The sequence below is a fragment of the Gracilinanus agilis genome, chromosome 4 (assembly GCF_016433145.1).
Source record: "Gracilinanus agilis isolate LMUSP501 chromosome 4, AgileGrace, whole genome shotgun sequence".
Classification (NCBI taxonomy): domain Eukaryota; kingdom Metazoa; phylum Chordata; class Mammalia; order Didelphimorphia; family Didelphidae; genus Gracilinanus; species Gracilinanus agilis.
In genome coordinates, this window is record NC_058133.1 from 293,863,752 (window position 1) to 293,890,589 (window position 26,838).

The 26,838-nt window shown below is 34.5% G+C and overlaps 1 protein-coding gene across 1 annotated transcript in view; it reads right to left on the reverse strand.

The window, feature by feature from the left end:
• COL21A1 (collagen type XXI alpha 1 chain) overlaps positions 1-26,838 on the reverse strand; it is a 139,204-nt gene that overhangs the window by 81,575 nt on the left and 30,791 nt on the right. The window contains exons 4-8 of the mRNA XM_044675352.1: positions 25,798-25,971; positions 24,439-24,516; positions 23,162-23,170; positions 21,488-21,571; positions 17,992-18,054 (exon numbers count right to left, since the gene is read on the reverse strand). Coding sequence (XP_044531287.1) covers positions 17,992-18,054; positions 21,488-21,571; positions 23,162-23,170; positions 24,439-24,516; positions 25,798-25,971 — 408 coding nt within the window. The remainder of the gene's footprint in view (positions 1-17,991; positions 18,055-21,487; positions 21,572-23,161; positions 23,171-24,438; positions 24,517-25,797; positions 25,972-26,838) is intronic.

Consider the following 26,838-nt stretch of genomic DNA (forward strand, 5'->3'; position numbering starts at 1 on the left):
AAAGTCAAGTCCCAGGCACCTCTTTTCCCCACTTTTCTTCCTACCTAGGTATTTTATCAATTAACATTCCTCCAGTTTCTATCTTCACAGACTACTCCAAAACCTACAGCACCAAACTGCAGCTCTTAACTAACATTGTTTCCATCTATAACCACACAGATTCACAGGATAATAACATCAACACAGAATCTTAAGGTCCTCTGATTCCAAAGCCACAAGTCACTCCTTTTTCAATGATTTCTCAGTTCCATCTCTGCTTCCCTGAGCCCAAAACCTAGGCTAATTTCTAAAGATCTCACAGACTTACTCTGTGAGAGTCAGACTGCCAAACCTCCTTGCCTGCAGATTCTCCTCCATATAATCCATCTTTTATACAGAGGCAGCTAGGTGGTGCAGTGGATAAACTGCACCACCTAACTGCTTCTGGAGTCATGAAGATCTGAGTTCAAATCCTGCCTCAGATACTTATTAATTGTGCCATTCTGGGCATGTCACAAAACCTCTGAATTTCAATTTCCTCATCTGAACATCAGAATAATAATGGCATCTACTTTCCTGAGTTGTTCCAAGGATAAAATGAGACATATATAAGGGGCTTTGCAAACCTAAATTATTATAATAAAACGATAGATATTACCTTTAATAGAGTAGTTGAAATCATATCATTTTGAAAAGCCTGAAAATGATTAGCACTTAATAATTACATCCACTAAAAATCTTCTAATACTGAATTTTAAGGCCCTCTATCTGTTGACACCTCTTTTTCCCTATGTGACTAGTTAAAAGGATTGCCAAATATCATTGTTGGAAGGGACTTCAGAGGCTATTTAGTTCAAGTCATATCATATTAAAATCCTCTTTTATAAATATGCCTAATGAGTGGACATTTACACCTTCCAAAAGATTTATTTTAAGAGCAAACCTGCCACCTATGAGAAAGTCCATTCCATTTTTTGCTGTTTCTGATTTTTAGGAAGTTGTTCCAAATATTAAGCCAATACCTCCCTTTTTGCCATTTTCACTAAACACTCCTGATTTCACCTCCTGGAGCTGATGTGAACAGATCCTATTCCAGGTAGGTCAGGACATCAAATACTTGAATAAAAATATGATAACCTTATGAAGTCCCTTCTCCTTGCCAAACATCTGCACTTCCTCTAATTGATTTTCATATGCCATAACCTTAATACCTACACTAAATTATTTATTAATTTCTGGAATTATGGAATGGGGACAGGAATGCCTTGGTTCTTTCAGGACATCCAGGGAAAGACCATGATGGCAGTGGGAAATGGGGCTTTGAGGACACTTTAACAAGGCAGAGAGGGCGTAGGGGCAAAAAGCACAGAAAACAGAGACAAAAAGAGAAAAGGGAAGACACAGAGGTAGGGGAAACAGGAATGTGGATGGGTTGGTGGAGGAAGGCAAGTAGTGGGGAGGAAGAGAGTAAGAGTGAGGGGGAAAGTCATAGAGTAACTCACATAACCATGCAGTCAGCAGCATGGACCCAGATAGTAATGGAAGAAGAATTGGGGGAGGGGTATAAATAAATAATTATTTATTTAATAATAATAATTTAATAAAAATTTATTTAATAATAAATAATAAAAAAGTTGGAGGTCTCATTGTTATAGGGTTTTGATTGGGGGGGGGGCAGACTAACTCTTATCCTTGCCCCATTGAGGTTAGTTCATTAACATATCTACATCCTCTCAAGCACTAGGCTTGGAGCCAGGAAGACCTAAATTCAAATCCAGCCTTGGAGACTTCCTAGCTGTGAGGCCCTAGACAAATCACTTAACCCTGTTTGTCTCATTGTAAAATAAACTGGAGAAGAATACAACTGAAATAATCAAACAAGAAGAATAAAGGTAATTCTTAGAACCATAAAGAACTTATTCATACTTGTTCCAGGTCTTCAAAAATGACTCATCTGCTACCTATCAGTGTATAATTTGCTTCTGATTGTTAACTTGTTCTTCTTCTTGCTTTGACACTGACTTATGGTCAGTGGCTCTTCATGATTAATTAGCATTTCAATCTCTCTAACTTCAGCTCATTCTTTCTCCACCATTTCTGCCTAGAACATGGAAAATATCGCATCACAAACAGCATAATATGGTATAAATGTATGGAACTAATACTCAAAGGAAATGTTTACCAAGCCTAGTTATGCCACTAACTGTTCTGTGATGTTGATCTAGTCATTCCACCACTCCAGTGCTCAGCTTCTTCATCTTTAAAACTTGGAGGGATGATTAGATCTCAGGATCACAGATTAAAAAGCTAGAAGGGAGTTTAATGGTCTTCAAATCCAAATCCCTCATTTTACATCTGAGGAAACTGGCCCTGAGAGAGATTCAGTGACTTGTACACAACCACTAAGTGAGGTAGAATTTCTGCCTCAGGTCATTCTCACTACCTACTCTGTAATCTAATTTCCTTTCTAACTCTAACATTCCAACTCCTAACAATAGTTTGATAAATATAAAACAAATGAAAACCATTTATTAAGTACTTGCTATATGCCAAGAACTATTGTGAGTACTGGGGACATAAAATGAAAGTCAAAAAGCGCTGGTTCTAAAGGGACTCACACTCTAAAGGAGAAAAACAACTAAAATAAGAGGGAAACCAGCTTTCAAATCAGAAAAGATATTCTAGATGATTCTAAATAGAAATTATGTAATATTTTCCCCAGTGATGTAGCAAATATGGAGCTTTCAAAGACTTTGGAAAGCCCAGTTAAATACTTTGTAACATCAGTGGCTAATGTCCTATTTGTAAATATATTTTTAAAAATTGTAAATATGTAAATTGTAAATTAAGTCTTATTAATTAGAAGATTATATTTTGACTCTCCAGTTTGTGTTTATTCTTCATTTTCATAAGTACCAACAACATTACGAGTGTGAACTGGATTTAAGTGAGGCAGAGTTGCACAAAGTCATTAGCCTCACTTTCTCTTCTAGTCATCCAAATCCAGTGGCAAGACAAAAGGCAGGAGGACTGGGGATATCCCAGGCTGCAGTTTATCACCCTGGCATTTTTAATGGCTCCTATGTGTAAAGAGCCCCTGCTTCAGCTGCATTCATGGCCTTTGGAACAAACTGTTCTCATTCCCCCATTCTACCAGGGGAAGTCTTCACATGGTTGGGGTGGATATCCCAGTAACTCAGCCAAGGGCTTGGCACCTGTCATTTGCCCTCATCTTGTTTAGCCTATCTGATGAAATGGTTTTACTGGGGTGGCCTCTGTGCATGCAGATTCTTGGAGCCACAGATGAGAATTGGGTGAAAGGTAGCCCACAAAAGATTTCACACCAGAAGTAATGGTCCTCCCTAAACACCCCTTACACCTCTGATTCTCTTGTAAAGTTTATTAAAAAGAGCATTCTCTTTATACCCTTCAAAACTGTTAACAGAGCAAGGAAGGTAATAGAACTGGGCTCTGAAAGCAGCAAGGCAGCAGCTATAGTCAGTCTCATTATTTATGGTATGTGTTTTCTCTTGATTACAAAAGTTTCCCTGGTTTCCCAAGCCATAACTGTGAGCTGCCTAAGTTCTTTGAGTAAAATGAACATGGAAAAATAATTGGTTTTGATGAGTTTTTGTCATAAAGTTGATGACAGTTTTATTTATTATACTACTATGGTACTCTCTAAGCCATTATGTTTCCATTAGTATGCAGTGAGATCAGAGGATGAAAAGAAGTTAAAGGATCCTGAATAAAATAGTTTGGGGGATATATGCCTGAAACTATTTACAAAGCTTTCTACAACTGAAAATTCTGAATCTGTCAGATGGTAATTTATTCAGTCTCAATTTTGAGGATTTCATAAACACCAGTTTGATTCAATGAAATCTACTTTGACAGCTGATTTTTCCTTTGCTATCTGCAATAATAATTTGGAAGATAAAAAATGTGAATAAAGTTCCTAAAAGGAAGCTTTTATGAAAACATCCCCTGCCAAGATGCTCAAGAAAAGAATGAATGAATACTAAATAAAGGATTGCTTCCTTAGAAGGGGCATTAGATTAGATGGATTAGATGGCCTCTATGGTCCATTTGAGCTCAATAATACAGTTAAGCTCAGCTATGAAACAAAGGTAGAGCAGCCTATAATATAGTTGAACTAGAAAATTCAGAAGATGTGTCCTGGTACTCATCATCCTAGATATACTTTCCCTACCAATAACTAGCTATGTAACAATGAACAAATAATTTAAACTCTTCTGGGCTCAGTTTCTTCACACATAAAATAATGAAGAAAGAAATGATCTGAGGTACTTCTGAGAAAGAATGCTATCCACATCCTGAGAAAGAAGTGTGGGGAGCAAAAACACAGAGGAAAAACAACTGCTCGATCACATGGATTGATGAAGATATAATTGGGGATGCACACTCTAAACCAGTGATTCCCAAACTTTTTTGGCCTACCGCCCCCTTTCCAGAAAAAATATTACTTACCCCCCAGGAAATTATTTTTTTAAATTTTAATAGCAATTAATTAATTAATTAATGTGCCTGTGGCCATCACCGTCCGCCTGAATCACTGCAGCACCTACCCGGGGGCAGTGGTGCCCACTTTGGGAATCACTGCTCTAAACAATCACCCTAGTGCAAATATCAATAATATGGAAATAGGTCTTGATCAATAACACATGTAAAACCCAGTGGAATTGTGCATTGACTACAGGAGGGGGAAGAAGGAGGACAGGGAATGAATATGAATCATGTAACCATGGAAAATTTTTCATAATTAATCAATAAAAAGAGAGAGAGAAATTATCATTAAGCCTCCATCCACCTCTAAAATACAATTATTCCAAGGTTTTCTATCATTGACAAAGGTCAGATGCCCAGAACTACCTTTTTTCCTTAAAATGCTAAGCTAAAAGCTTTATTTATTATATCTAAATGAATGTTTTAAGTAACATCCAGAGATCTTTTGGATTTTTCCTATTGTAGAAGTAAACTACTTAATCTATAAACCCCAAAGGGCAAGGATCATGTCTCAGTTAAACTTTTATCTTACTCAGTGCCTATCACAATACTTAACATATAGTTAAGTTTTCAGTGTCTACAGATTGAAATTGAAGCTAATATGACCTATTTATTATGCATGGCATGGTTAAGGAAAATTAAGAGCTATATCATGACTTGTTTTATGAACTATGGCAGACAACTAATTTCATTACCAGCTCCTCCATGAGGAGCATTTGAAGAATTCTTTAAAATATATTAGATCACAGATATAGAGCTCTGACACAACGGGAATTTGGAGCAAGAGTATATAAAGGAATTCTAAAGAATGATATGCTGCAAACCACCATTTAGGCAGGTATTTGAAAATTCCACATCTAGTCAGCTTCATCATTTAATATTCCTCTAGTACACAAAATACACTAGTGCTGAAAAAATGGAAAAGAAAGATGCCACTGAAACATATCAAATTGATAAAAAATTTTCCCATTTTCTTTCTTGAAATTATTTAGTCACTGGAATGGTTGTATATAATGCAGGTAATAAGATAATAATAGCAATTGCTCATCTCCGGTTTTGTACAGATAGCTGCCTATTTCATTATTTTCCATCCAAATTTCTCCCCTCTTTTTACCTTACTTATTACTGTTGAAGGTATGACCATTTTTTGCCATGAAGTAAAATTGCAAATTGAAGTGTATTTCTTGATTTCTCAGTTTCTCTGTCTCTCTGTCTCTCTATCTCTCTTTCACACACACACACACACACACAATCTATATCCAATCTGTTGTCAACGTGTGTTATTTCTACCTTCATAAAATCTCTTGTGTATGACCGCTCCTCTCCTCTGACAATGCCTCCTTACTGTAGACCCTCATTATCTCAAATTTGGATGACTACAATAGCTTGCTTGCTACCAATCTATCATTAGTTTCTTTCCACTCCTGTGGATCCTTTATTCAACTCTCAAAGTGATCTTCCTAAAGTGTATGTCACATCCTTACTCAATAAACTCTAGTGGATCTGTTTGGTTCAAAGTCTTTCACAACCTGCCACCCCCAAACTGTCCAGTCTTGTTATACCTTATGCCACCTTCCCTATCCCCATATACTGTGGGATTTAATGAGATTGGTTTTCTTGCTATTTCTAGCAAAAATCATTCCATCTTCTCTCTCTGACCATATTCATTAGCTATCCTTCCTATCTGGAATTCTCTCCTTCCTTAACTTCTCCTCCTAAATTCCTGTCTTCCTTCAGTTCAAGTCCCAGCTGAAATCCCATTTTTTAAAAGAAGCCTTTCCTGATCTTTCTCCATTCTAATAGCTTTCCTCTATTGCTTATTTTCAGTTAATCCAGGATATAACTTGTTTGTACAAATTTTTTTTACTTGTTGTCTCCCCCAATTGACTGTGAATCAGGATTATCTTTTGTGGATATCTTTTTTTAATATGCCCAGTGCCTAATACCACATTGAGCAAACAATAGGTACTTAATAAATATTTGCTGGCTGACTAACATTTACATTGTACTTTAAAGTTTGCAAAGTATTTTACATATATTATGTCATTTGATCTTCACAACAACGTTATGAAGTCAGAATTACTTACCTGTTACTATTATTTTCAGAGCAGAAAACAAGGCCTGGAAAGATTAAATGACTTTGATGCACCTAGCTACTATTATTTACACCCATTAAAATAACAAAAATTCATAGTTGGGTAGATTCTTTAAGATTTTATAAAATAAAAGCTACTACAATCATTCATGAGTTAGAAGAAACATTAACATTGATAGTATCCAAAAAGAAAAGAATAGTCAAACAGGACATGCCAGGGTAAAACACACACACACACACACACACACACACACACACACACACACACACACGAAAAATTGTGTAAACTTGAGAAAAAAACAAAATTGACTTTTGATGTCAAGGGGGAAAGGATTATTGGGGACATATGTTCTATGCAACAACTCAAAATGAAAAAGGTCATAAGACATTAAATTATGTACTAAATTGCATTGTTCTGATATAGTCTAACAAAAAGCAATACCCCCTTTCCAGCTGTACTATATTTCAGTCATAGTCTGATACAGCGAGGCATTGTATGATTTTTAACTTTTGTATGAACTTTGATTCATTAGAGCTGTTAAACATGAATTTTTCCACTTTTGTCAATATTAGTGGTTCAAAATCTCCACTCCCTTTCCCAGTTTCTGAGAAATTTCTGTAAAGTCTTTTCCATGTTCACAGAAAATCCCTTTGTCAATGACTCACTTTCAGGAAAAAACTTCTCACTGCCAAATTGTAGGGTTGAAAAAATACAGAATCAATTTAATTTTCCTTCATGATTCATTATGTTACAGTCCTCCAGAGAATATGTATAGCACTGAAATGGTAACCAAATTAAAACAAATCTTCAAATAATCAAAAATCACAATCACTTGTGAAAGCCATTCTAATCACACTATGATATAGCCACAATTTGTAATATTCTTTTCAAAATCCTTAATTACTTAAAATTTGGGGAAAATTCTCATTATCTCAAATATTCCATACTGAGAAATGCAAACAAATCACCATGTCGTGACATAATTCTTAAACATTTCACTTTTGTTATTTGTGTTCTTGAGAAAAAGATTATCACTTGAACTTTTAAAATGGTAGAATGATTTTGAAATTCCTTTATTCTTTTATAATATCTACATTGAAGAGCAATTCCATTAGTCATATCAAGTTTTGGTAGTAAACCAAATTTACTAAGGTACAAACTAGATAATCTAAATATAATACAAAGTCCACTGTAGGTTTCTATTAACAAGTGGCATGTTCTATAGAGTAGTATAGTACCAGGAACAGAATAAGTCCACTTGAATCCTCAGTAATCATTTAGACATGATACAATGAAACAAAGTAAAAATAAAAGTCTTCAGTCTTTTATGACCCTCTTGGGCAAGGATAGCAACAGAGTTGTGAAAAGCAGGTTAAAGGATATTAAAAGCAACACTTTTTTTTGACTTGGTTGCAGATATTCAAACTGTGGGTTAACAAAACTAAATCTATAAGTAAATATGCTGTTTAAGGAACTGAATCATGTCAGTCTTTCCATAAAGTGAATCATATCGGTCTTGACATTCTTATAAAGAAATCTAGAAAAAATAAGGATGTTAGTTACACGGAAAGAAAACTCATAATGCTCTACTTGGACTGGTTTTTAAAAAGGATGGGCAGAATTGATTTTAGTCTATAATCAAAGACATTTCATGAGACATTTGGTCATTTCTTATAGTGCACATGAACAGTGTTTACATAAAGCCCACAAAGAGCACAGATACAATTTATGTGCAAAGGATAGTTGCAAAGGAAAAAGTAGTTGAGAAATTTCAAAAAATAGCTTAGTAGGCCCCTTCAAAGGAAATCAACGCATACTTTGATGTTAGGTGACTTAAATACAAAGACAGTAATGAGTGAAGTTAACAAAGAATTCACTGGAGAACGTGGGTCAGAAATAAGCAATGAGAAAGACCAAAGACTACACAGAAGCTTCCTTCCTCTTCATAATCAATACTTTACTTAAAAAAAAGGTTAAGTGCTAGACAAGGAAAATGCTAACTGAGAACACAATAAGTAAAAAGATTATGTTTTGCCCAATAAGAAAAGACTTATTATTTACACAGGAGTTATTACCTTGTATAAATTCTCTATGTATAGTCAAACCACAGACTTCTCAAAATAAGAATCAGTATAAAGATATTAGAATAAAAAAGAGGAAAATGATAAAGCATACAATCAAAACATAAACACTGACCTGTTTAAATAAGTTACCGATAATGAAAAATTGGGAATGGAAGCAGAAATGACATGAACATCAATAATTTTACACAGATATTTAACTGATACCATTGTCACAAAAAAGGAGACCAAAAGAACCTAAAAAGAACCTTAATCAGTTGATTTACTTGCCAACCATGAAGAAATGATAGAATGAGGAAATATGGTATAAATTCATTTGTAAAATCTTAGAAGGAAAAGTAATGGAAGATTATTAGCATCATTGCCTCATAAAATAGGTAAAAGTGAAGGATAAAAGCAGTTTAAAGTAAGCTTGTTGAGAGACTCAACTGACCAAGAACATTTAAGAATGAAAACAGAAGGAAAATAACAAACAGAAGAAGGGGAGGAGAAATATATAAAATTTTAAAAAATTTTTCATACTAGATCATTTTCTGACTGTTAGGGACAATAGAAGGACCACATTTAAACACTAACATCAGAGTCCCAAAAGGAAGTGAAAATGGCCCAAAAGAGAACAAATGAATGTTTTCATATTTGACCAAGTATACAAAGTAAAAATATGTGCCAGAGATCCTGTAATTATGAAGGCAGTCATGATTTGTTTCACAAAATATTTTAATGATAATAATCACAGGTCCTATTTACATAGTGATTTAAGGTTTGCAAAGTACTTTACATATGTTATCTGAATGAGGGAAAGATTCCAAAGCTGTGTGGGAAAACATCTTGGCTCTGATTATTAATAAAAAGATACCAAGAGAATATAAGTAACAAATGACCTATATGTTTACTTTTTAAATACAATAAAATTGTATGAGAATCATCTTTATAAAATTTGAAGGCAGTATTATTAGAGAATAGGAAGGTTTCTGCAATTCATAAGATTTAAAGGTCCCACTGTGTTTATTGCTAATTGAAAAAAGGGTTTTAATCCAATAGAGTAAAATAACACTTTACAGGCTCTCTTCTAAGAAAGTGTCTCAATTCATACGTCAGTTTTAACTGGTAGACTACCTGGGAAAAAAACTTGAGAAGAAGGCAAAGACAGTTTAACTCAGTATAAATAGTAACTAGATTTAATTAAAGTTGAATTTGGGGTATCTTAGTTTTCCCTAAAACATCACATATCCTTGGTTGTTGTTCTTTCAAAAGAATTCTGAGGCTGGCCCACTGACATAGCTTGGTATGTGCTAATCTATGTCACACAGCCTGTCCAAAGTTATAAGTGAATGAAAGTCAGCTGATTCATATCAACTCAGAAAAAAGGTACATTTGCACTTCAAGACTGGCTAGCTGCAATGCACTGTGCCCATCTATGTCCAAGTCTTAAAAAGATCTAGCAAATAGAGACATAGAGACAGAAAGAAAGAAAAAGGAGAGAGAGAGAGAGAGAGAGAGAGAGAGAGAGAGAGAGAGAGAGAGAGAGAGAGAATTTTTGAGTCAATCACACTTGTGTTTCTGATAATGATTTTTTTTAAATTGTAAGTTAATGCTAGACAATTTCAAAATGATATTAAAAGTCATTTTCTAAAGTCCCCTCAAGCATATTAGGATAGAGTGGAGCCAAAAAGGATTGTGCAAAGAAACAAAATAAAAAGCAAAGGTAACACAGGATCAATAATAAGGAACTAAAAACAATGACCACATTATTTTACATGGATCATAAAGTGGCCATTAATTAATGTAAAAAGAAATAGGAATTAGGAATGCAAAGATTTTTCTTAAAAGGCTTAGAAAGTATGATTTTTGTTATTTTCAACTGTAAACTAAACTATCAGACTACTAAATAGTAGTACTTAGACATGCAAACATATATACATATCTATTTAAATACATGCATATAGATATGGTACATATAGATAAATAAATAACTTAACACATGTATATATGTATAACCATATACTAAATAGATGACATATTCATAGAAAGGCAAAGAGAAAGAAAAATATGAAGGAAAGAAGGAAAGGAAGAGAGACAGAGATAGAGACAGAGAGACAGAGAGGAGAAGGGAGAGAAGATATCTAGTGTATTTAGGTTGTGCCCCAGTGGTTCCCAAACTTTTTTGGCCTGCCACCCCCTTTCCAGAAAAAGTATTACTTAGGGCCCCTGGAAATTAAATTTTTTTTAAATTTTAATAGCAATTAATAGGAAAGATAAATGCACCTGTGGCCATCACCGCCCCTCCTGCATCACTGCAGCACCCACCAGGGGGTGGTGGCGCCCACTTTTGGAATCGCTGTTGTATCCATTCCCCACTCCCATTAGAATGTGGGTTCTTTGACAGCAGGGACCAGTTTTTACCTTTTTTTTGCCCTATATTTGGCACAGAGTAAAATACTTTGAAAAATGATAGACAGACAGACAGACAGACAGACACACACACACACACACACACACACACACACACAAAAAGGAGCTCCTGCTTCTCTGATCTTCTCTTCCTGCCAATTTCCCAGAAGCCTTCTCATCTTGGAAGCACTCTCTCCCCCTATAGTGTCTGATTGTTCAGAACCTCCATGTTAAGAAAATGTCAGTCAGCGACGTCCATGCCTTTATTTCTCTCTAGACTCCTTTCTTGACTCTCTTGACTTCTTTCTTCTGCATGTCTATGCCTCTGCATATCCTTACCTACCTTCACCCCTTTAAAAGAATAGGTCCTATTTTACTTGTATTCATTTCTCAATGCTTAGCAGTGGTCCCACATACAATAAACACTTAATAAACATTTGTTTAATTCTTAACTTGAGAGAAATAATAGAAATTTTTTTCTGATAGACCATGGAAGTGTATACATATGTGAGATGAGTTACAATAAAATTATGACCAATTTATGAAATTATATCTGGTTTTTCTTTTCATAGCTATACTACATAGTATTAATTCTTGATTATCTCAAACCATCAACAAGCATGATTTTTAAATTTTACTATCAGTTTGTCTTTTGGGCCTATGTCTCTTTATTTGTAAAATGAAAGGGTTGGACAAAGTGGGTCCCAAGGTCTACTCTAGCTCTGAATTTGGGAATTCTGCAGCTAACAACTTTTTTTTTAAAGGCAGAGTTAAGGGCAAAGTGACATTTTTGCTTGATTCTTGGTCACTGTTTTGTACTAAAATGGCAAAGCTGATAATATATTCAATCACTAAGGCAATAAAGATATTTAACTGAGGGAGAAAAACAAACAAATTGTAGGAAACAGCCCTTCAATTTTTGCTATAGGTATTTTCCTTATGGACATTCATATTTCTCCTAAATAGAATAACTTTCTATTAAAAGCTTAAGCTTGGCTTGATCATGCTTTAATATGAAAAGGGTTCAAATAGCTTACAGAAAGGGATTGCACAGAACCAAATCCAAACAAAGCAGAATTCCCTTAAAATATCTGTATCCAAGTTTCCTCAGCCCAGATGGCTTTAATGGTCAGGCTAGAGGCTCCACCCACACCTTCCACTCCCTCTATGTGTTGGCCCTTGACTGTCACTAATGATCCTCAGCTGTTTTGGCTCTTAGTTTCTTCCTGCCTGGCCACCCAACCTCACGCCTCTTACAAAAGGAAAGATTTTTTTAAAGAACCTTTTAAAATGTGATTTTTAAGCTAAAACTATCTCAATAAACAAACTTTCCAGGTTATCTGGGTCTATCAAGGATAGACAAAGTAGCATAGACCACTATCCCCTGACTTATAGAGTTTATATTTAAAGATATAGTTGAACACAAACCTATAATTTGAGCATAAATAATCCTGAATCAGTTATAAGTAATATCCAATGCTCCATTATCAACTAACTCTGGTACCTTCTTCATGATAAAAGACAATTCACTAGTACTTGAAAATCCATAGGGGATACCCACTCATTCTGGGGATGCTCTTGTTGGAATTAGACATTTCTCAAGAGAATATGAACATTATCCAAAACTGTCCATCACAAGAAAAAAACTGGAGAAATCTTGGAACCCAAATGAAATAAATTTGCCCAGCAACTTTACCCAGGAGAACCAGAATTCCAAGAAGGGAGAGGGTGATGGCTCTGAGCCTACACAGTATCCTGAAAATCCTCAGGAGTAAGGTGATGCTGAGACTCGAGTAAAATTTCTAAGGTCACTCAATACCAAGGAGAGTTCAGGAAATGTTTTTTAAGTTACTGCTCAGTAGAACAATGTCATGATAGTTTTTAAAGCACCTTATTGTCCATGGGTATTAGAAAACCATGAATAAAATCAACATTATATGACCTCTATCCTTCCCTGTGTGGAGACAAAAGATTAGCAATTAGCCCAGATTTTATTTTCTTTGAAGAATAGAATTGAGATCCATAGTGTCATGGTATCAGCAATAGGTTGAACAAGAATCCCCAAAACAACCATAAAAACTTACTGCCTGTATGAACCTGGGCAAGTCATTTAGCTTAGAGATGGAAAGGATGTTAGAGGTCATAAAGTCAAAACTTCTCATTTTATATATGAGGATACTTAAACCCAGAGTAGTAAGGTGATTTTGCCAAAAATAACATAATTAAGAAGTGGAAGGGATAGAATTCCAACCGAGTTCTTCTGACTACCAATCCAGAGTTCTTTTCTCTGCCTCATATTTTCTCTCAGCCTCAGTTTTCCCATTTTTAAAATAAGGAAGTTGAACATGATAATCTCTACATTTTCTTCCTGTACTATTAGGATACCTATATATTGGTACAGGTATAATTTGTCTATATTGACAAATAGCCATGTGATATCTAGCAAGTGGGTATTTTTTCTCTAAAACTCAAGTTTCTTCATTTATAATATGAAGGATTTTGGCTAGATTACTTATTTGTAAAGGTCTCTGGCATAGTAGTTTGTAGGTTCATAGGTACTCAATAAATGTTTATTGGTCAGATTACAATTGAATACAGCTCACAGGGGCAACTGGGTAGCTTAGTGGATTGAGAGCCAGACCTAAAGACGGGAGGTCCTAGGTTCAAATCTGGCCTCAGACACTTCCCAGCTGTGTGACCCTGGGCAAGTCACTTGACCCCCATTGCCTATCCTTACCACTATTCTACCTTGGAGCCAATACACAGTATTGACTCCAAGACAGAAAGTAAGGGTTTAAAAAAAAAAACAACAAAACTGAATACAGCTCTAACAAAAATTCCATGATTCTTTTTTAATTTATATTCTAAGTTAAGAACAATAGAAATATGTATGGATTTACCAAATTTTTAAAAGACCTCTTATCAAAGTATATCCTAAAGGTTTTTAAAGAAATTTTTAAAGAAACATACATATTTCCTATGATAATAATATATTAGTATTATATTCCTATAATATATACATACATAAATTTATTCCTAAAATAATAAAATAAAATCTATCAATCAAGGAGCACTTATTAAGTACACACTATGTGTAATGACTATGTCTCTGACAACACAAAGGAAAAAATCGCTGTCAAAGAGCTGACAATTCATTAGAAGAGAGAAAATATACATATATAGGTATAATCAAAATTGTATAAAGTGATTAGGAAGGATATTTGCCGATAGAAAAATCAACAAAGGTTAAATAAAGAAGGGAAATCTTAAGCTTAATCTTGAAGGGAAAAAAAGTTTCTCAGGAACAGAGGTAAGTAAAGAGTGAGTGAAACAGAGGGTGTGAATGGTTAGGAAGAGAAAGAAGGAGAGTTGCAGGGAGGGAGAAGGGGAGACAGAGACCAAAACAGAGAGAGAGACAGAGAGAAAGAGAGACAGACAGGAAGAGAGGGTGGTAGGGGAAGGAGAGAGAGATACAGAGACGGAGAGAGAAAAAGAGAGACAAAGACAGGAACAGACAGAGACAGAGAGAGAGACAGAGATGGAGATGGGGAGAGACAGAGACAGAGATAGAGAAAGAGGGAGGAAGGAAGATAGACAGAGGAACAGAGAGAGAGACAGACAGACAGACAGAAGACAGAGTCAGAGAATACAAAGATGGGGAAATAGAACATTGTATATCAGGTATATCAGGAATAGTTAAAAGGTCTATTAGTCAAGCCATAGAGTCTATGAAGAGGTATGATATGTAATCAGGCTAGAAAGATATATTGAAGTCAGGCTTTGAATGGTTTTAAATGGCCAAGCAGTAGTCAGTCAGTCAGTCAACAATTATTTATTAAATACCTACAGGCACTATGCTCAGAGCTGAGGATATGATGAAAAGTAATAACAGTTCTCTACCCTCAAGAAACTCACATTCTAATTGGGGAAAACTTGCAAAGAAATATACACATATAAAATAGAGAGGGAGTAAATTGAAGGTAGCCTCAGAAAGAAGGCAATAGCATTAAAGAAAACTAGAAGGTGAGATAATAACATTACAATGTAAAGAATACAATAGCTTAGAGAAGTAACAAATTATGTTCAAGACCACAGAAACAAAATGTAATGAGCAGTAACTTCACTGTCTAAATGTATTTCTCGGAGTCACTTAGCCCATGAAAAAACTGCTGTAGTTTGTCTTGTTTTGTCTTCATTGTTAATTCCCCTTGGAAATGGGAGTAATTCAAAGCAAACCATTTCTCCCACCTTTTGAAGCTCTACGGACACTATGCTGACATGCTAAAAATCCTAAAGAAGTTAGAAACCACTAGTGAACATACAGAACATAAAGTTTTTAATAGAGGTATCAACTAAGTCACGGTCTATTTATTGTAGATAATAATCATCATCATTTAAATGAATCTAGCACTTACTATATTCCAGGCTTTGTGCTGAGTGTTTTACAAATATTATCTCATTTGATCCTCAGAACAATCCTGTGAAGCAGGCACTATTATTATCCCCATTTTACAGATGAGGAAACCGAAGCATAAGGTCACAGACAGTATGTTTGTGAGGTTAGATTTGAACTCAGGTATTCCTTTCATCAAGCTAAGTCTCTATTCATTGGACCACTTAGCTTACCCATACTTCCTAAATTGTGCTGTAAGCCCCATATGCAGACACAAGTTCATTTCCAAATGTCTACTTGTTCTTGTCAGAAGGGACCTATGCAAGACACTAGACTTTATTCATTTTTAAAACCTCACCTTCTGTCTTAGAATAGATATGAAGTATCAGTTCTCAAGCAGGAGAGTAAGGGTTAAGTAATTGAGAATAAGTGACTTGCCCATGGTCACACAGCAAGGAATTATCTGCTCATATTTGAAAACAGGTGCCCCTACCTCCAGGCCTGGCTCCCTATCCATTGAGTCACCTAACTAACCCAAGATCTGGACTTTAAAATATGGCCAATTAAAAAAATATTTTGGTTGAGCTCAAAATCCTAAGAACTTAATAAATTTTAAGAGTTCAGTAAATAAAAATACTTCTGCAAAAAACAAAGTTTGCATTAACTAAATTAAGATTTAATGGTCTATTCTTAAACTACAAAATGTTGGTTTAAAAAACAATACTATTTATTTTTAACTTTTGAAGAAAAATATCTCTGAATGAGTGAAAATTCAAATTAGAAAGAATCCTGGGTATTAAATTTAAAAAACCTGGGTTCAATTCCAACTTAATCACTTAAAGTCTGGATGACCTTGGGCAAGTCACTGAACACCTTAGTGTTTCTGTTCCCTCATCTATAAAATGAGAGGGTTGGACTACATGATCTCTGTGGTCTTTCCCAAATCTGATATTTCGTGACTCTGCCAGATTTCAGATGGACGAGCCCATATTTAATCTATTATTACTTTACATATGAATTTTCATATATACATGAAAAGACCAGGTTCTTTTAATTAGCTAGCATCTTCCAGTGAAATTAGAAATGCCAAGGGCAGAAGAACTACAGGTTATAATAAAATACAAAAAAAGAAAAATCTTTACTAAGATTACAAAATTTTTTATAACTAGTGTTTATACTGAAGAAAGGAAGGGGGTAGCATTTTGTGGTTTGTGGTTTCCTTTTTTCCTTTTGTGGATGGTGCCTGACTATATTAACATTAAGCTCCAAATGTTAATCAGAATTCCTTAAGATAAAATGTACAAAGGGTTTCCCTGAGAAAGTGTGGTTGGTTGCTTGGACACATACAAAATTTCAGGGAAATGAAGTATAACAAACTGTACTAAGTTAATAAACTGATAAAAAAAAATTTGGAAAAACAGTGTTAAGCTTCGAATTCAACAGGAAGAAAAAGGGCTGTAACTTAAGATGTCATCACATAAAAAAGCTTCAAGTAAATGAGGAAAATATTCATGTTTTCCTTGTGATTAGAGCATAACATTTTAAGAACCCCAAGGACCATCTCTTCCCTAAGAAGTAGCTTCAGTTTGAAGTGTTTGCCTTCCTTATGAAGTTAGCTAGGTTTATGGCTCCCTTTTTTAATTTCATGGTTAATATCTGGCCATGTAAGCAATGGGATCTTAAAATTAATCATAATTCTTTAAGATAAAATGTTCAAGAGTGACAACCTCCCCAATATACACACACAATATGTGTTTATGTATATATTATTTCATCTGAACAAAATATACATTACATATAATATATGAATATATAATAATATAACATATAATAATATAAAATATGGTGTTTTCTCAGAACAAATTATATATAAACACAAATTTTATAATATATTTAACTTGGATACACACAGAGGCATCATTCAAAAAGTCAATAGACTACATAATAGTTTGGAAAGAATGGGGGAAAAACAAATTCATCAGGGAAAAAAATAAGATATGATACAGGTAACCATATAAGGACATGTATTAATGAATCTTCCTAAAGTACTTTAAAAGGTGATTTCTTTTACACCTATCTTGAATTAATATTTATAATACCCCAAGATGTCCTGGCATCTTTCTACCAATAAAATACTTAGGTCAGAAGACCCATTCATAGATTTTATTCTTCAAAGTAAGTTTTATTCTTTTAATCATGCACTCCAAAGAGTATAAATGTCTTTAAAGGTCAAATCAATACGAATGAATATGTGAAAGAGTTTTGTTTGCATTTCTCTTACAAACTACAGTTTCTCTAAAGGAGAAAACCAAAAGAATAACTAAAGCCAAGACACCATTTGGACTACATCTTTTATTTCTGGAATATTTAGCAAAGATCAATGATATTTGGTGGGGAAAATGAAGGGATATGGGGGAAAAGATTAAAGAACAGAAAAAGGAGATGGAGTATGATATATAACAAAATGATACAAAGCTAATTTTATAATGAGAAGACTAAAGATGACTAAGCTTTTAGTACTCACAGGCTTACCATCTTGACCAGGCTGTCCTGGATAACCATGATTCCCAGGTTGTCCAGGGTCTCCCTTGAAAGACAAAAATAAATACATAAATTACAAAACATCTACACCCATTAGTATAACAAAAATATAATGTAATTAATATGTCATGATAACTTAACCTCTGTCCTCTAACAAGCCTGTCTGTGGTTTTCAAAGACTAGTGTTCCATAACCTATGGGCAATAAGCCTGGGCATATTTTTGGAAAATTAGTGACTACACCACAATATTGCTTTATAGCCAGCATTTCAAGCCAGAAAGCTACCACTCACTAACTAATTTAAATAAAACAAAACCAAATAAATTAAACAAACAAAAATAATTAATGGGAATGAGTGCATATTTTTTCTCCAATTCTGGTAAAGATTCACTTAAATAGTAATTTCTTCATCTCTTTCTAGGAGCTTGGCTTGGGTCATTCTGCTAAAACCTAAAAAGCCTCTTCACTCATTCAATAAGTCCCTAAAAAAAAGTGCCTGGAACAGATGTGAACAGATGTGAGTGGATTAGAATCAACTGCCTAATATTTAGGCCATTCTTTTGGGTAACAGATCATTCCCAATTGGCCCAGTGATTACACTTTAACTGAAGACCTTTACAAGATGGGAAAGGAGGTATGTAGCCAGTCTCCTTGCTATAAAACAATTTTTTGGCTACTAGCTAAAATTGTATATAGCATTCCTAAAATAAAACAAGAAAAAGCAAAAAGGATTCAATTTATTTCAGGGAAATCAATAGAAGGGTGAAATGGTCTTTTAATAGGCAATATAATATCACAAAGGGGCTTCAATAGAAAAGAAAAAAGGAAATCTCATCTTTAAATTTGATGCAGAAAGACTACTTAAAAATCTAGAAACAGCAGCTGTAAAAATGAAAGTAATCTCTGATGGGATATTAAGCAAATGAAATCTCTTTAGCGGCGGGAGAGGTAGAAGATGGAAATGAGATACAGAACCCTATATCAGGGCAGTTGGGTTTGGGGGTATTATACTCACGTTCCTAAGAAAATCCACAGTATCTGTGTTTGTGTGTGTGTGTGTGTGTGTGTGTGTAAATGGATGAATAGTGTGCACGTGTGTGTTTGTGTTCCATTCCCCCATTTCTATAAATAAAATTTTTCTACAAGATTGAAAGTTTGCTTTCCACAATGGCTCCCAAAGCATGGATCATTCTTTAATAATAGAAACACATGTCAGCAAAACTAATTTTTCCATAACTTCATTATTATTCAGAGGATTATTCTAATATTTGGGGGGGAAAGAAAAAAAACCTTCCACTGAACAAGTTGAAAACTTTTCATGAGAAAGAAGTTAAGGTGGACAGCCATTAGGAATGAATACATTTTTTAAAAAGTGTTTTAAAAGACTTTCTAGCCTGGGATCTCTCTTCTATTAAGTTACTACCACACATCTGCCTTTCCCCAGACCACAGGAATTCTTTTTATAATTCAGAATTCCATGATTCAGCTACCAGAACTTAAGTTTCTTCCTTTATTTTTGTCTTTGAGCATTTAGCATACCTATGCCCCTTAGTTTTAAACACACACACACACACACACACACATACACACACACACACACACACACACACATAAGCATAAACACACACCTCATGGATATCATGGTCTATCAAATGAAGTTCTTTTTTCTGAAGTTCAAAACATCAAGTTTTGTTAATCACTCTAGTTTTCCAATTGTCTATTTTAGAAAAGTTCTATAAAACTTGACTACTTTAAATGAAGGTTAAAATAAAATCTCTAAATTCAGTCCAAAAGCAAACTGATAACAAATCCAAAAATCATTTACTAAAGTCATAGACTTCCAGGTCGCCTGACCTACAACATACCAAAGCATAATCTGACCAAATTCTAGACCAACTCTGGAAATGATGCCCATAATGAGAAGATATAAGATGACTTTTTAATTTTACTTTTGTGATAACATTTAATCTCACTTTTAACATTCTCAGGTTTAAACTTTAATAAAAAACAGAATATGAAAACACATGATGAAAGCTTATGCATGGGATTGACATTTAAGCTAAAAAAATCAAAATTAGGTCTTTGAATAACAGAACAACAGGCTATCAAGTGAAAGATGTTCCAGTTATGGTGAAATTCTGATGCTAGCAATTTAGAAACAGGAAATTAAATTAAAGTTGACATGATACTTTCTTATTTAATATAATCTGAGCCACCAGATTTGGCATAACAAGTCTTACTTGCAACATTAAAATCAGTAACAGAGTCTTATTTTGCATTTGATATTTTCATTTTGCCAATTTAAGAATATCACCAAGCAGGGAACATTGAAAACTATATATTTTTGCAAATCACATAATATGTGTCCATTTTAAAAGATGCCTCCATTTTTCTATAATAATATGCCTTGAATAGGTAGATCAGTTGTTTGCAAAGCAAAATGCTCATGAAGATCATGGATTATATTACCACCCATCGAAAAACTGAAATGTCTGGCCCATTGTCAGTGGGATTATAACATCATTTCCTTCTTCGAAAGACACTAATGTAGGCATATAAAAATAATTACATAAGGCCAAGATTAAGAGGGTTATTTTAGAGAGATCGTGTGGTTCAGTAGATAGAGTACTAGCCTCTGTGTCAAGAAGATGTAGTTTTGAGTCTTACTTCTGATGCATACTTCTTGATGGACCCCAAATGGTCTATTTAACCTCTCAGTGGCCCAGGCAATTCTCTAAGAATATTAGTTGCAGATGTGCATTGGACTTTCTCTATATCAATGAAAATTATAGGTTCATATTGTCAACATGGAATCTACAGACCCCAAACTTGTAGCCTAATAAGATCTGATGAACCCCAAGACTTAGGACTAGCTTGTAAGATGGAGATCCCAAAGCTTATACTTTTTCCATGTTCCTGTGAGAATCCACCTTGAAGGGAATCTCAGGCTAGGAGTTTCAGACTGAATAATGGACCCTAAGGTAAATGACAATCCCAGTTAGGTGGGACTAAGCACATGCTGAGTGCCTCTTTTTGCCTTAGAAGCTTCTCCCATCGTACCACATCCCCCTTTTGGAGATCAAATTCAGGACCTTCAGTTTATGAGACTGACATTCTGCCTACTGCACTAAGAAGGTACTCAGCATATGCTTAGTCCCACCTAGCTGGGACTGTCATTTACCCCAGGGTCCATTATTCAATCTGAAACTGCCAGCCTGAGATTCCCTTCAGGGTGGATTCTCACAGGAACAGGGAACAAGTACAAGCTTTGGGGTCTCCAACTTATTAGCTAGTCCTAAAACTTGGAGTTCATTAGATCTTACTAGGGTACAAGTTTGGGGTATCTAGATTCCATGTTGACAATATAAAAATATCAGATTGAAATGAAAGTGAATGGGAGTAAATGGTTCATGGCCATATATATGTATAAAGAAAAACCTAGTTTTCTTTAATACAATTGCATCATAGATTTTACTTACTTTGGGGCCTTGGAGTCCTGGTTTTCCTGGTGGACACACACAGGGAGCTGGTGTAGAGCCTACATCACTGGGACCATTCAGGCACTATGAAAGCCAAAATAAAAATAAACAAAAACATAAGCTTAAAGCCTTTCAAATGTGCATTTTAATAAATCATTATAATGGAATTTCATGGTCACTTGGTCCTAGAACAGACTACCAAAGGTAAGAGTATGACCAGCAGATTATCATGGTAAAAACCTTTATACTGCCTTTCCCAGCTTGCTAATATAAATCACACAACTTCAGAGACATGATCTTTGAGAATTATTAAGTTTCTATATCATGCATATATCATGTACATTTCTTGATTTGTGATACAGATTCTATCACTGTTTGCACTGGCAAATTAGCTCATTGCCATTTGTGTCTCGTCAGTTAATGTCCACTATATATGAGACATTGGGAACAGACTATGCATGGTATCTCTGGGCATTAGAAGATTGCCTAGCACCATGTCTTGGCACCCTTCTTCAGCTAAGAGAAGTTCAGAAGATACCTGAACTGAGAAAAAATTCTGACTGCTAAGACTATATATCTTCTTTTGTTTGTTTGGTTTTTTGTTTGTTTGTTTGTTTTTAAAACACTTAGCTTCCCTGTATTGGCTCCCAGGTGGAAGAGTGGTAAGGGTGGGCAATGGGGGTCAAGTGACTTGCCCAGGGTCACACAGCTGGGAAGTGTCTGAAGCCAGATTTGAACCTAGGACCTCCTGTCTCTAGGCCTGACTCTCAATCCACTGAGCTACCCAGCTGCCCCCTATATATCTTCTTTAAAAATGAAATGACATTCCTCTGAGCTTGAATACACAGAGAAGATTCAATGATAGCTTATTTATCGAGGCATCCAAAGCTAGTCTACCACTGAAGACTATTCTAAAGAAGTCATCCTATTTAATCAACTTAGAACATGACATTTATTAAATTTGTTAGAGTATGGGAAATAACAGCCATATTCTTTGGAATTTCATCCTCAATTCTTCTACTAGGTACCATCCTAATACAAGGCTATAATATAAGCTAATTTCAAGCCCTTTACTTGGCATTTTATGATCTCATAACTAGTATTATACCAGCAATTAAAGGAAAAACTATTTTTATTCACCAAGAGAAAATTTCATAGGCACATTCTATTTTAAGACAATCTAACAAAGAAATCCAAGTTTTGATGTGGCAAAAGATTGTGATGGAATACTACGGCACAGCAAGAAATGACAAACAAGTTCATTTTAAAAGACATGGAAAGAGCCATGAAATTATCAGAGAAAATGAGCAGAAGCATGGGAACACCATATGCAGTAAAAGAAATATTGTTTGCAGGATGGCTTGTGTATGTCCACAAAGAACTGACAATTAGAAATAAGCAAGAATATTTTTTTGGTCAAATGATACTTTCTCTAATATGGAGAAGGAAAGGAAGAAGGGAGTTACCTGGGAATTCAAGCAAATAAATAAATTTTAAATTTTAAAACATAATTTCACTAAATATAAAAATTAATTGTTTCCATAGTTCATGGCAGCTTTGATGAAAGTTGTTTCTAACTTTCTAGTCAATCTACTTACAGTTGTTAGAAAGATATTTAATATTTCCAAAGTGCTTGTGTGACACAGTAAGGTGAATAGAATGACTCAGGCTTACCTCTCCATTCTGTAACAAGAACAAAAACAGACCATATAACTAGTCAATTTTATGTAAGATTGACACATAATCATCATTTTCAAAATATGTATGTGATCATATTGTTTTACCATGGGAAAAAGAGTAAGAATAATTTTATAAATTACTTGAAGGTTTGAAAAGTACTTTTTAATGACAGTCCTATAAAGTAGATAGAGTATTATTATTGACACTTTCCAAATGAGGAAACTGGTGTTTATATAGGCTAAGGTGCACCCAAAATCAGTTAGTAAATTAAACACAGGTCTAAATACTGAAAACAATAAATACAGTAAAATAAATTACAACCAAATTATAAATTATTACAATCTTTTAAAAATCAGTATTTTCTCCAAGAAAGGACATGTCTGATAATCATAGTTGATGTTAAATATGTAATATAGCTTTTCCCCTTCCAACAACAGACAATCAAGTTGTATATTATTAATTATTATATAATATTATATAATTGTTATATGTTATATTCTTATTTAAGTTAAAATTCCTTTAGCTTTTTCTCCTATATTGTAGTTAGTTCTTCTTCCTGCATGTACATATTCTATGAATCTAAAGAAGTCTAATTCAGCAAACAAACCAAAAAGTGAATAATCATTATTTATGCATTATAAATAAGAAAATGCACAATAATTTTCATGCTTTTAATCAGACATTTTATAACTTGATCTAATATCTCAAATAAGTGGGAGTTTTGCCCATTATTTTAAAAAAGATAAGTAAACATTCCTGCCATAGAAGCCTTTTCATTCAAAATATGAAGGTTACAGACCTAGAGTTGGAAGGGTCTTTAGGGGTCATCTATTCCAACTTCTTCATTTTGCCAATGAGAATACTGATAACCAGAGAGATAAAAATATAGCCTTCTATCTACCACATCATGTTGTGTTTTGACAGAACAGCCTATGTTTATATTGACTTGGCCCAAACATTTCATTTTTATTTACAAATAATCACGATCACCAAAATTACTATAGGTTTTTGGTTTGGATATTCTATCAGAGAGCAAAAACACCTTTGAAGGGAGTAATCTAGGCTGCCCACCTTCCAGATAGGAATTATTTCTTTGCATTTCTCATTCCCATTCACGTGGTATCACAGTGTGATTTACCTTTTATACAGTAAACCTTGTAACAGTTTCTAATCATGTCAAACAGAAAATAAACTATAAAATACACATTAATTGAAGATTAAGTCATCAATCTGTTTCTAATTTTCTCTAAAAGTGAACCTGTCCTACTTACAAATCCAGGGATTTCACAAGCTGTTTCACGGTTGTTTTGTTCTGGATCACAGTAGATTCTGAGTTTTTGGACATCAAACTATGAAAAGAAACACAGTAAAGCATGTTTAGTTTGAGAAGGGGCACATGACAATTGTCTATGAATAGAATAGGGAAGAAACCAGCACCATAAATTTCAAATGAATTAGCAACTGATAGCAGCTCAATGATACAGCTTTTAATTAAATGTAATGCAATAAACAATGATGAAATTAGAAAAGTAATCTGGTAGAAGTGAGATAAAACCATTATGATTGGGAGAAAAATCTATTAATACCTACAAACCCTCGATTTTTTTTTCATGGTTCTGTAATATCGCTACACTTTAGCACAAGTCCATGTCTAAAGAGGATTTCCTAGAATGGTTCTTCCCACAATGATTTAGAACCCCAAAGAAAGTCATGAATTTCCAAGAGATTATTTGTGGTCACCTCAGGGTTCAGAGTTTGAAATAGTAATACCCAATAGTTTGAATAAGGGAAAGGTTCAAAATGGCAAAGTCTCATATAGCATCTCACTCAGTCATAATTAACAGCTCCACCTCGTTACCCTGGAACTAGTTATGATTATTAGACATCTAACATTGTGCAACAACAATGTGTGCAACCTCTCACTGAACAGCTGTATCTGCACTTCATACCCTGGTATTTAGAACTATACTCCACAAATGGTGTATATCCACATTTTTTGGAAATGTTTTATTTTAACCTGTTATTTTATTTATGTATATATATATATATATATATATATACACACACACATGTGTGTATACAAACATATTCATTCATTTATTTGTATTTTTATATATGTGTTATGTAAAATAAGATATAAAATGTGTTATTTTAACCTTAAATAAACTCTTGCCCTCCATCTCTGCATTTCTAATTCATTTAAGAGTAATACATTTTGAGGGTTTTTTCAAAGGCTTTTAGGTATAAGCTGAAGACAATCCATCACCACTTTGTTTTTACATGACATTATCATTGTCATAAAACTTTTCCTTTCAGGAACATCAAATTCTATGGCTTTCACTTAGCACACTAATCATATTCTTTTCTCCAGAGAAAACCCATACCCAAGAGTGGGAAATCCACACTGAGTCTTGGGAAACACTTTCCATAAACCATTGTACAGGCCTGCTAAAGTATGATTTTGTTCCTATCTCCACAAAAAGCACATCATTTTATTAATAAGCAAAACTCTATGGCCTAAATATGAAAAAGGAAAGTTAACTATCAAATGTAAATAATATATAGTAGATAGTCTTGCAAATGCCAGCAAACACATAATAAAAGACCAAAATTTAAATAGTGTAACTTACCTGGACAGTTTCCTCTTTCCCAGAGTATTTCCCTATTTGGGTTTGGCCACTGACATAAATACCTAAAACTGGATGCAGTGACTTGCTCTTTATTTGTTGATCATCAATATATAAAGTGACATCCTTTTCGGTTACTAAGAGGCGAATTTGATGCCAGCCTTCATCAAATAAAGTCTGCAGACACAGACCATAAAAAAAAAAAAAAAAGACAAGTTTTACAAATTCAATTTTAATATGCATTTACAATTGATAATATATAATGCATAGTTGTAGATTTATATTCTACAATCTGAATTATCTAGATTTGAAGCATAAATAGGGCATTAACTATTATCTTCTCTGGGGATAGGATCCATTGTCCCTGTAGATCAGTGATTCCCAAAGTGGGCACCACCACCCCCTGGTGGGTGCTGCAGCGATCCAGGGAAGCAGTGATGGCCACAGATGCATTTGGGGGTGGTGAATAACTGTAAGGGGGCGGTTACAGTATGTGACAGGGGGCACTAAGTAATATTTTTTCTGGAAAGAGGGTGATAAGCCAAAAAAGTTTGGGAACCATTGCTGTAGATTATCAAAAAACTAAATAAAAAGCCATTTGGTTTTTGTGTTGTTTTTTTTTTTTTAATAATAATAAGAGCTCTTGTTTTATTGCACATAAACAACTGGAAACTACTCTGAGAGTAGCTTCAGAGGATGCAAGGAAAGCCACACAGTGCCAACTGGGCCACAAACTCAGGAGAAACTTTAGAACATTAGTTTTAATCTAAAGTTGTACCACTTATATATCATGTTACCTAGGTCCATTTTATAAAAGCTTATCCTTAAATCTAGTTCTAGGGCAGCTAGGTGGTTCAGTGGACAGAGAATCAGGTCTGGAAGCAGGGGGACCTGGGTTCAATTTGGCCTCAACCATTTCCTAGCTGAGTACCCTGGGCCACCTTAACTCCAATTGCCTAGCCCTTGCTGCTCTTCTGTCTCAGAACTGATGCTCAGATATTAAGTAAGGGTTAAAAAAATAAGCTAGGGGGCAGCTGGGTAGCT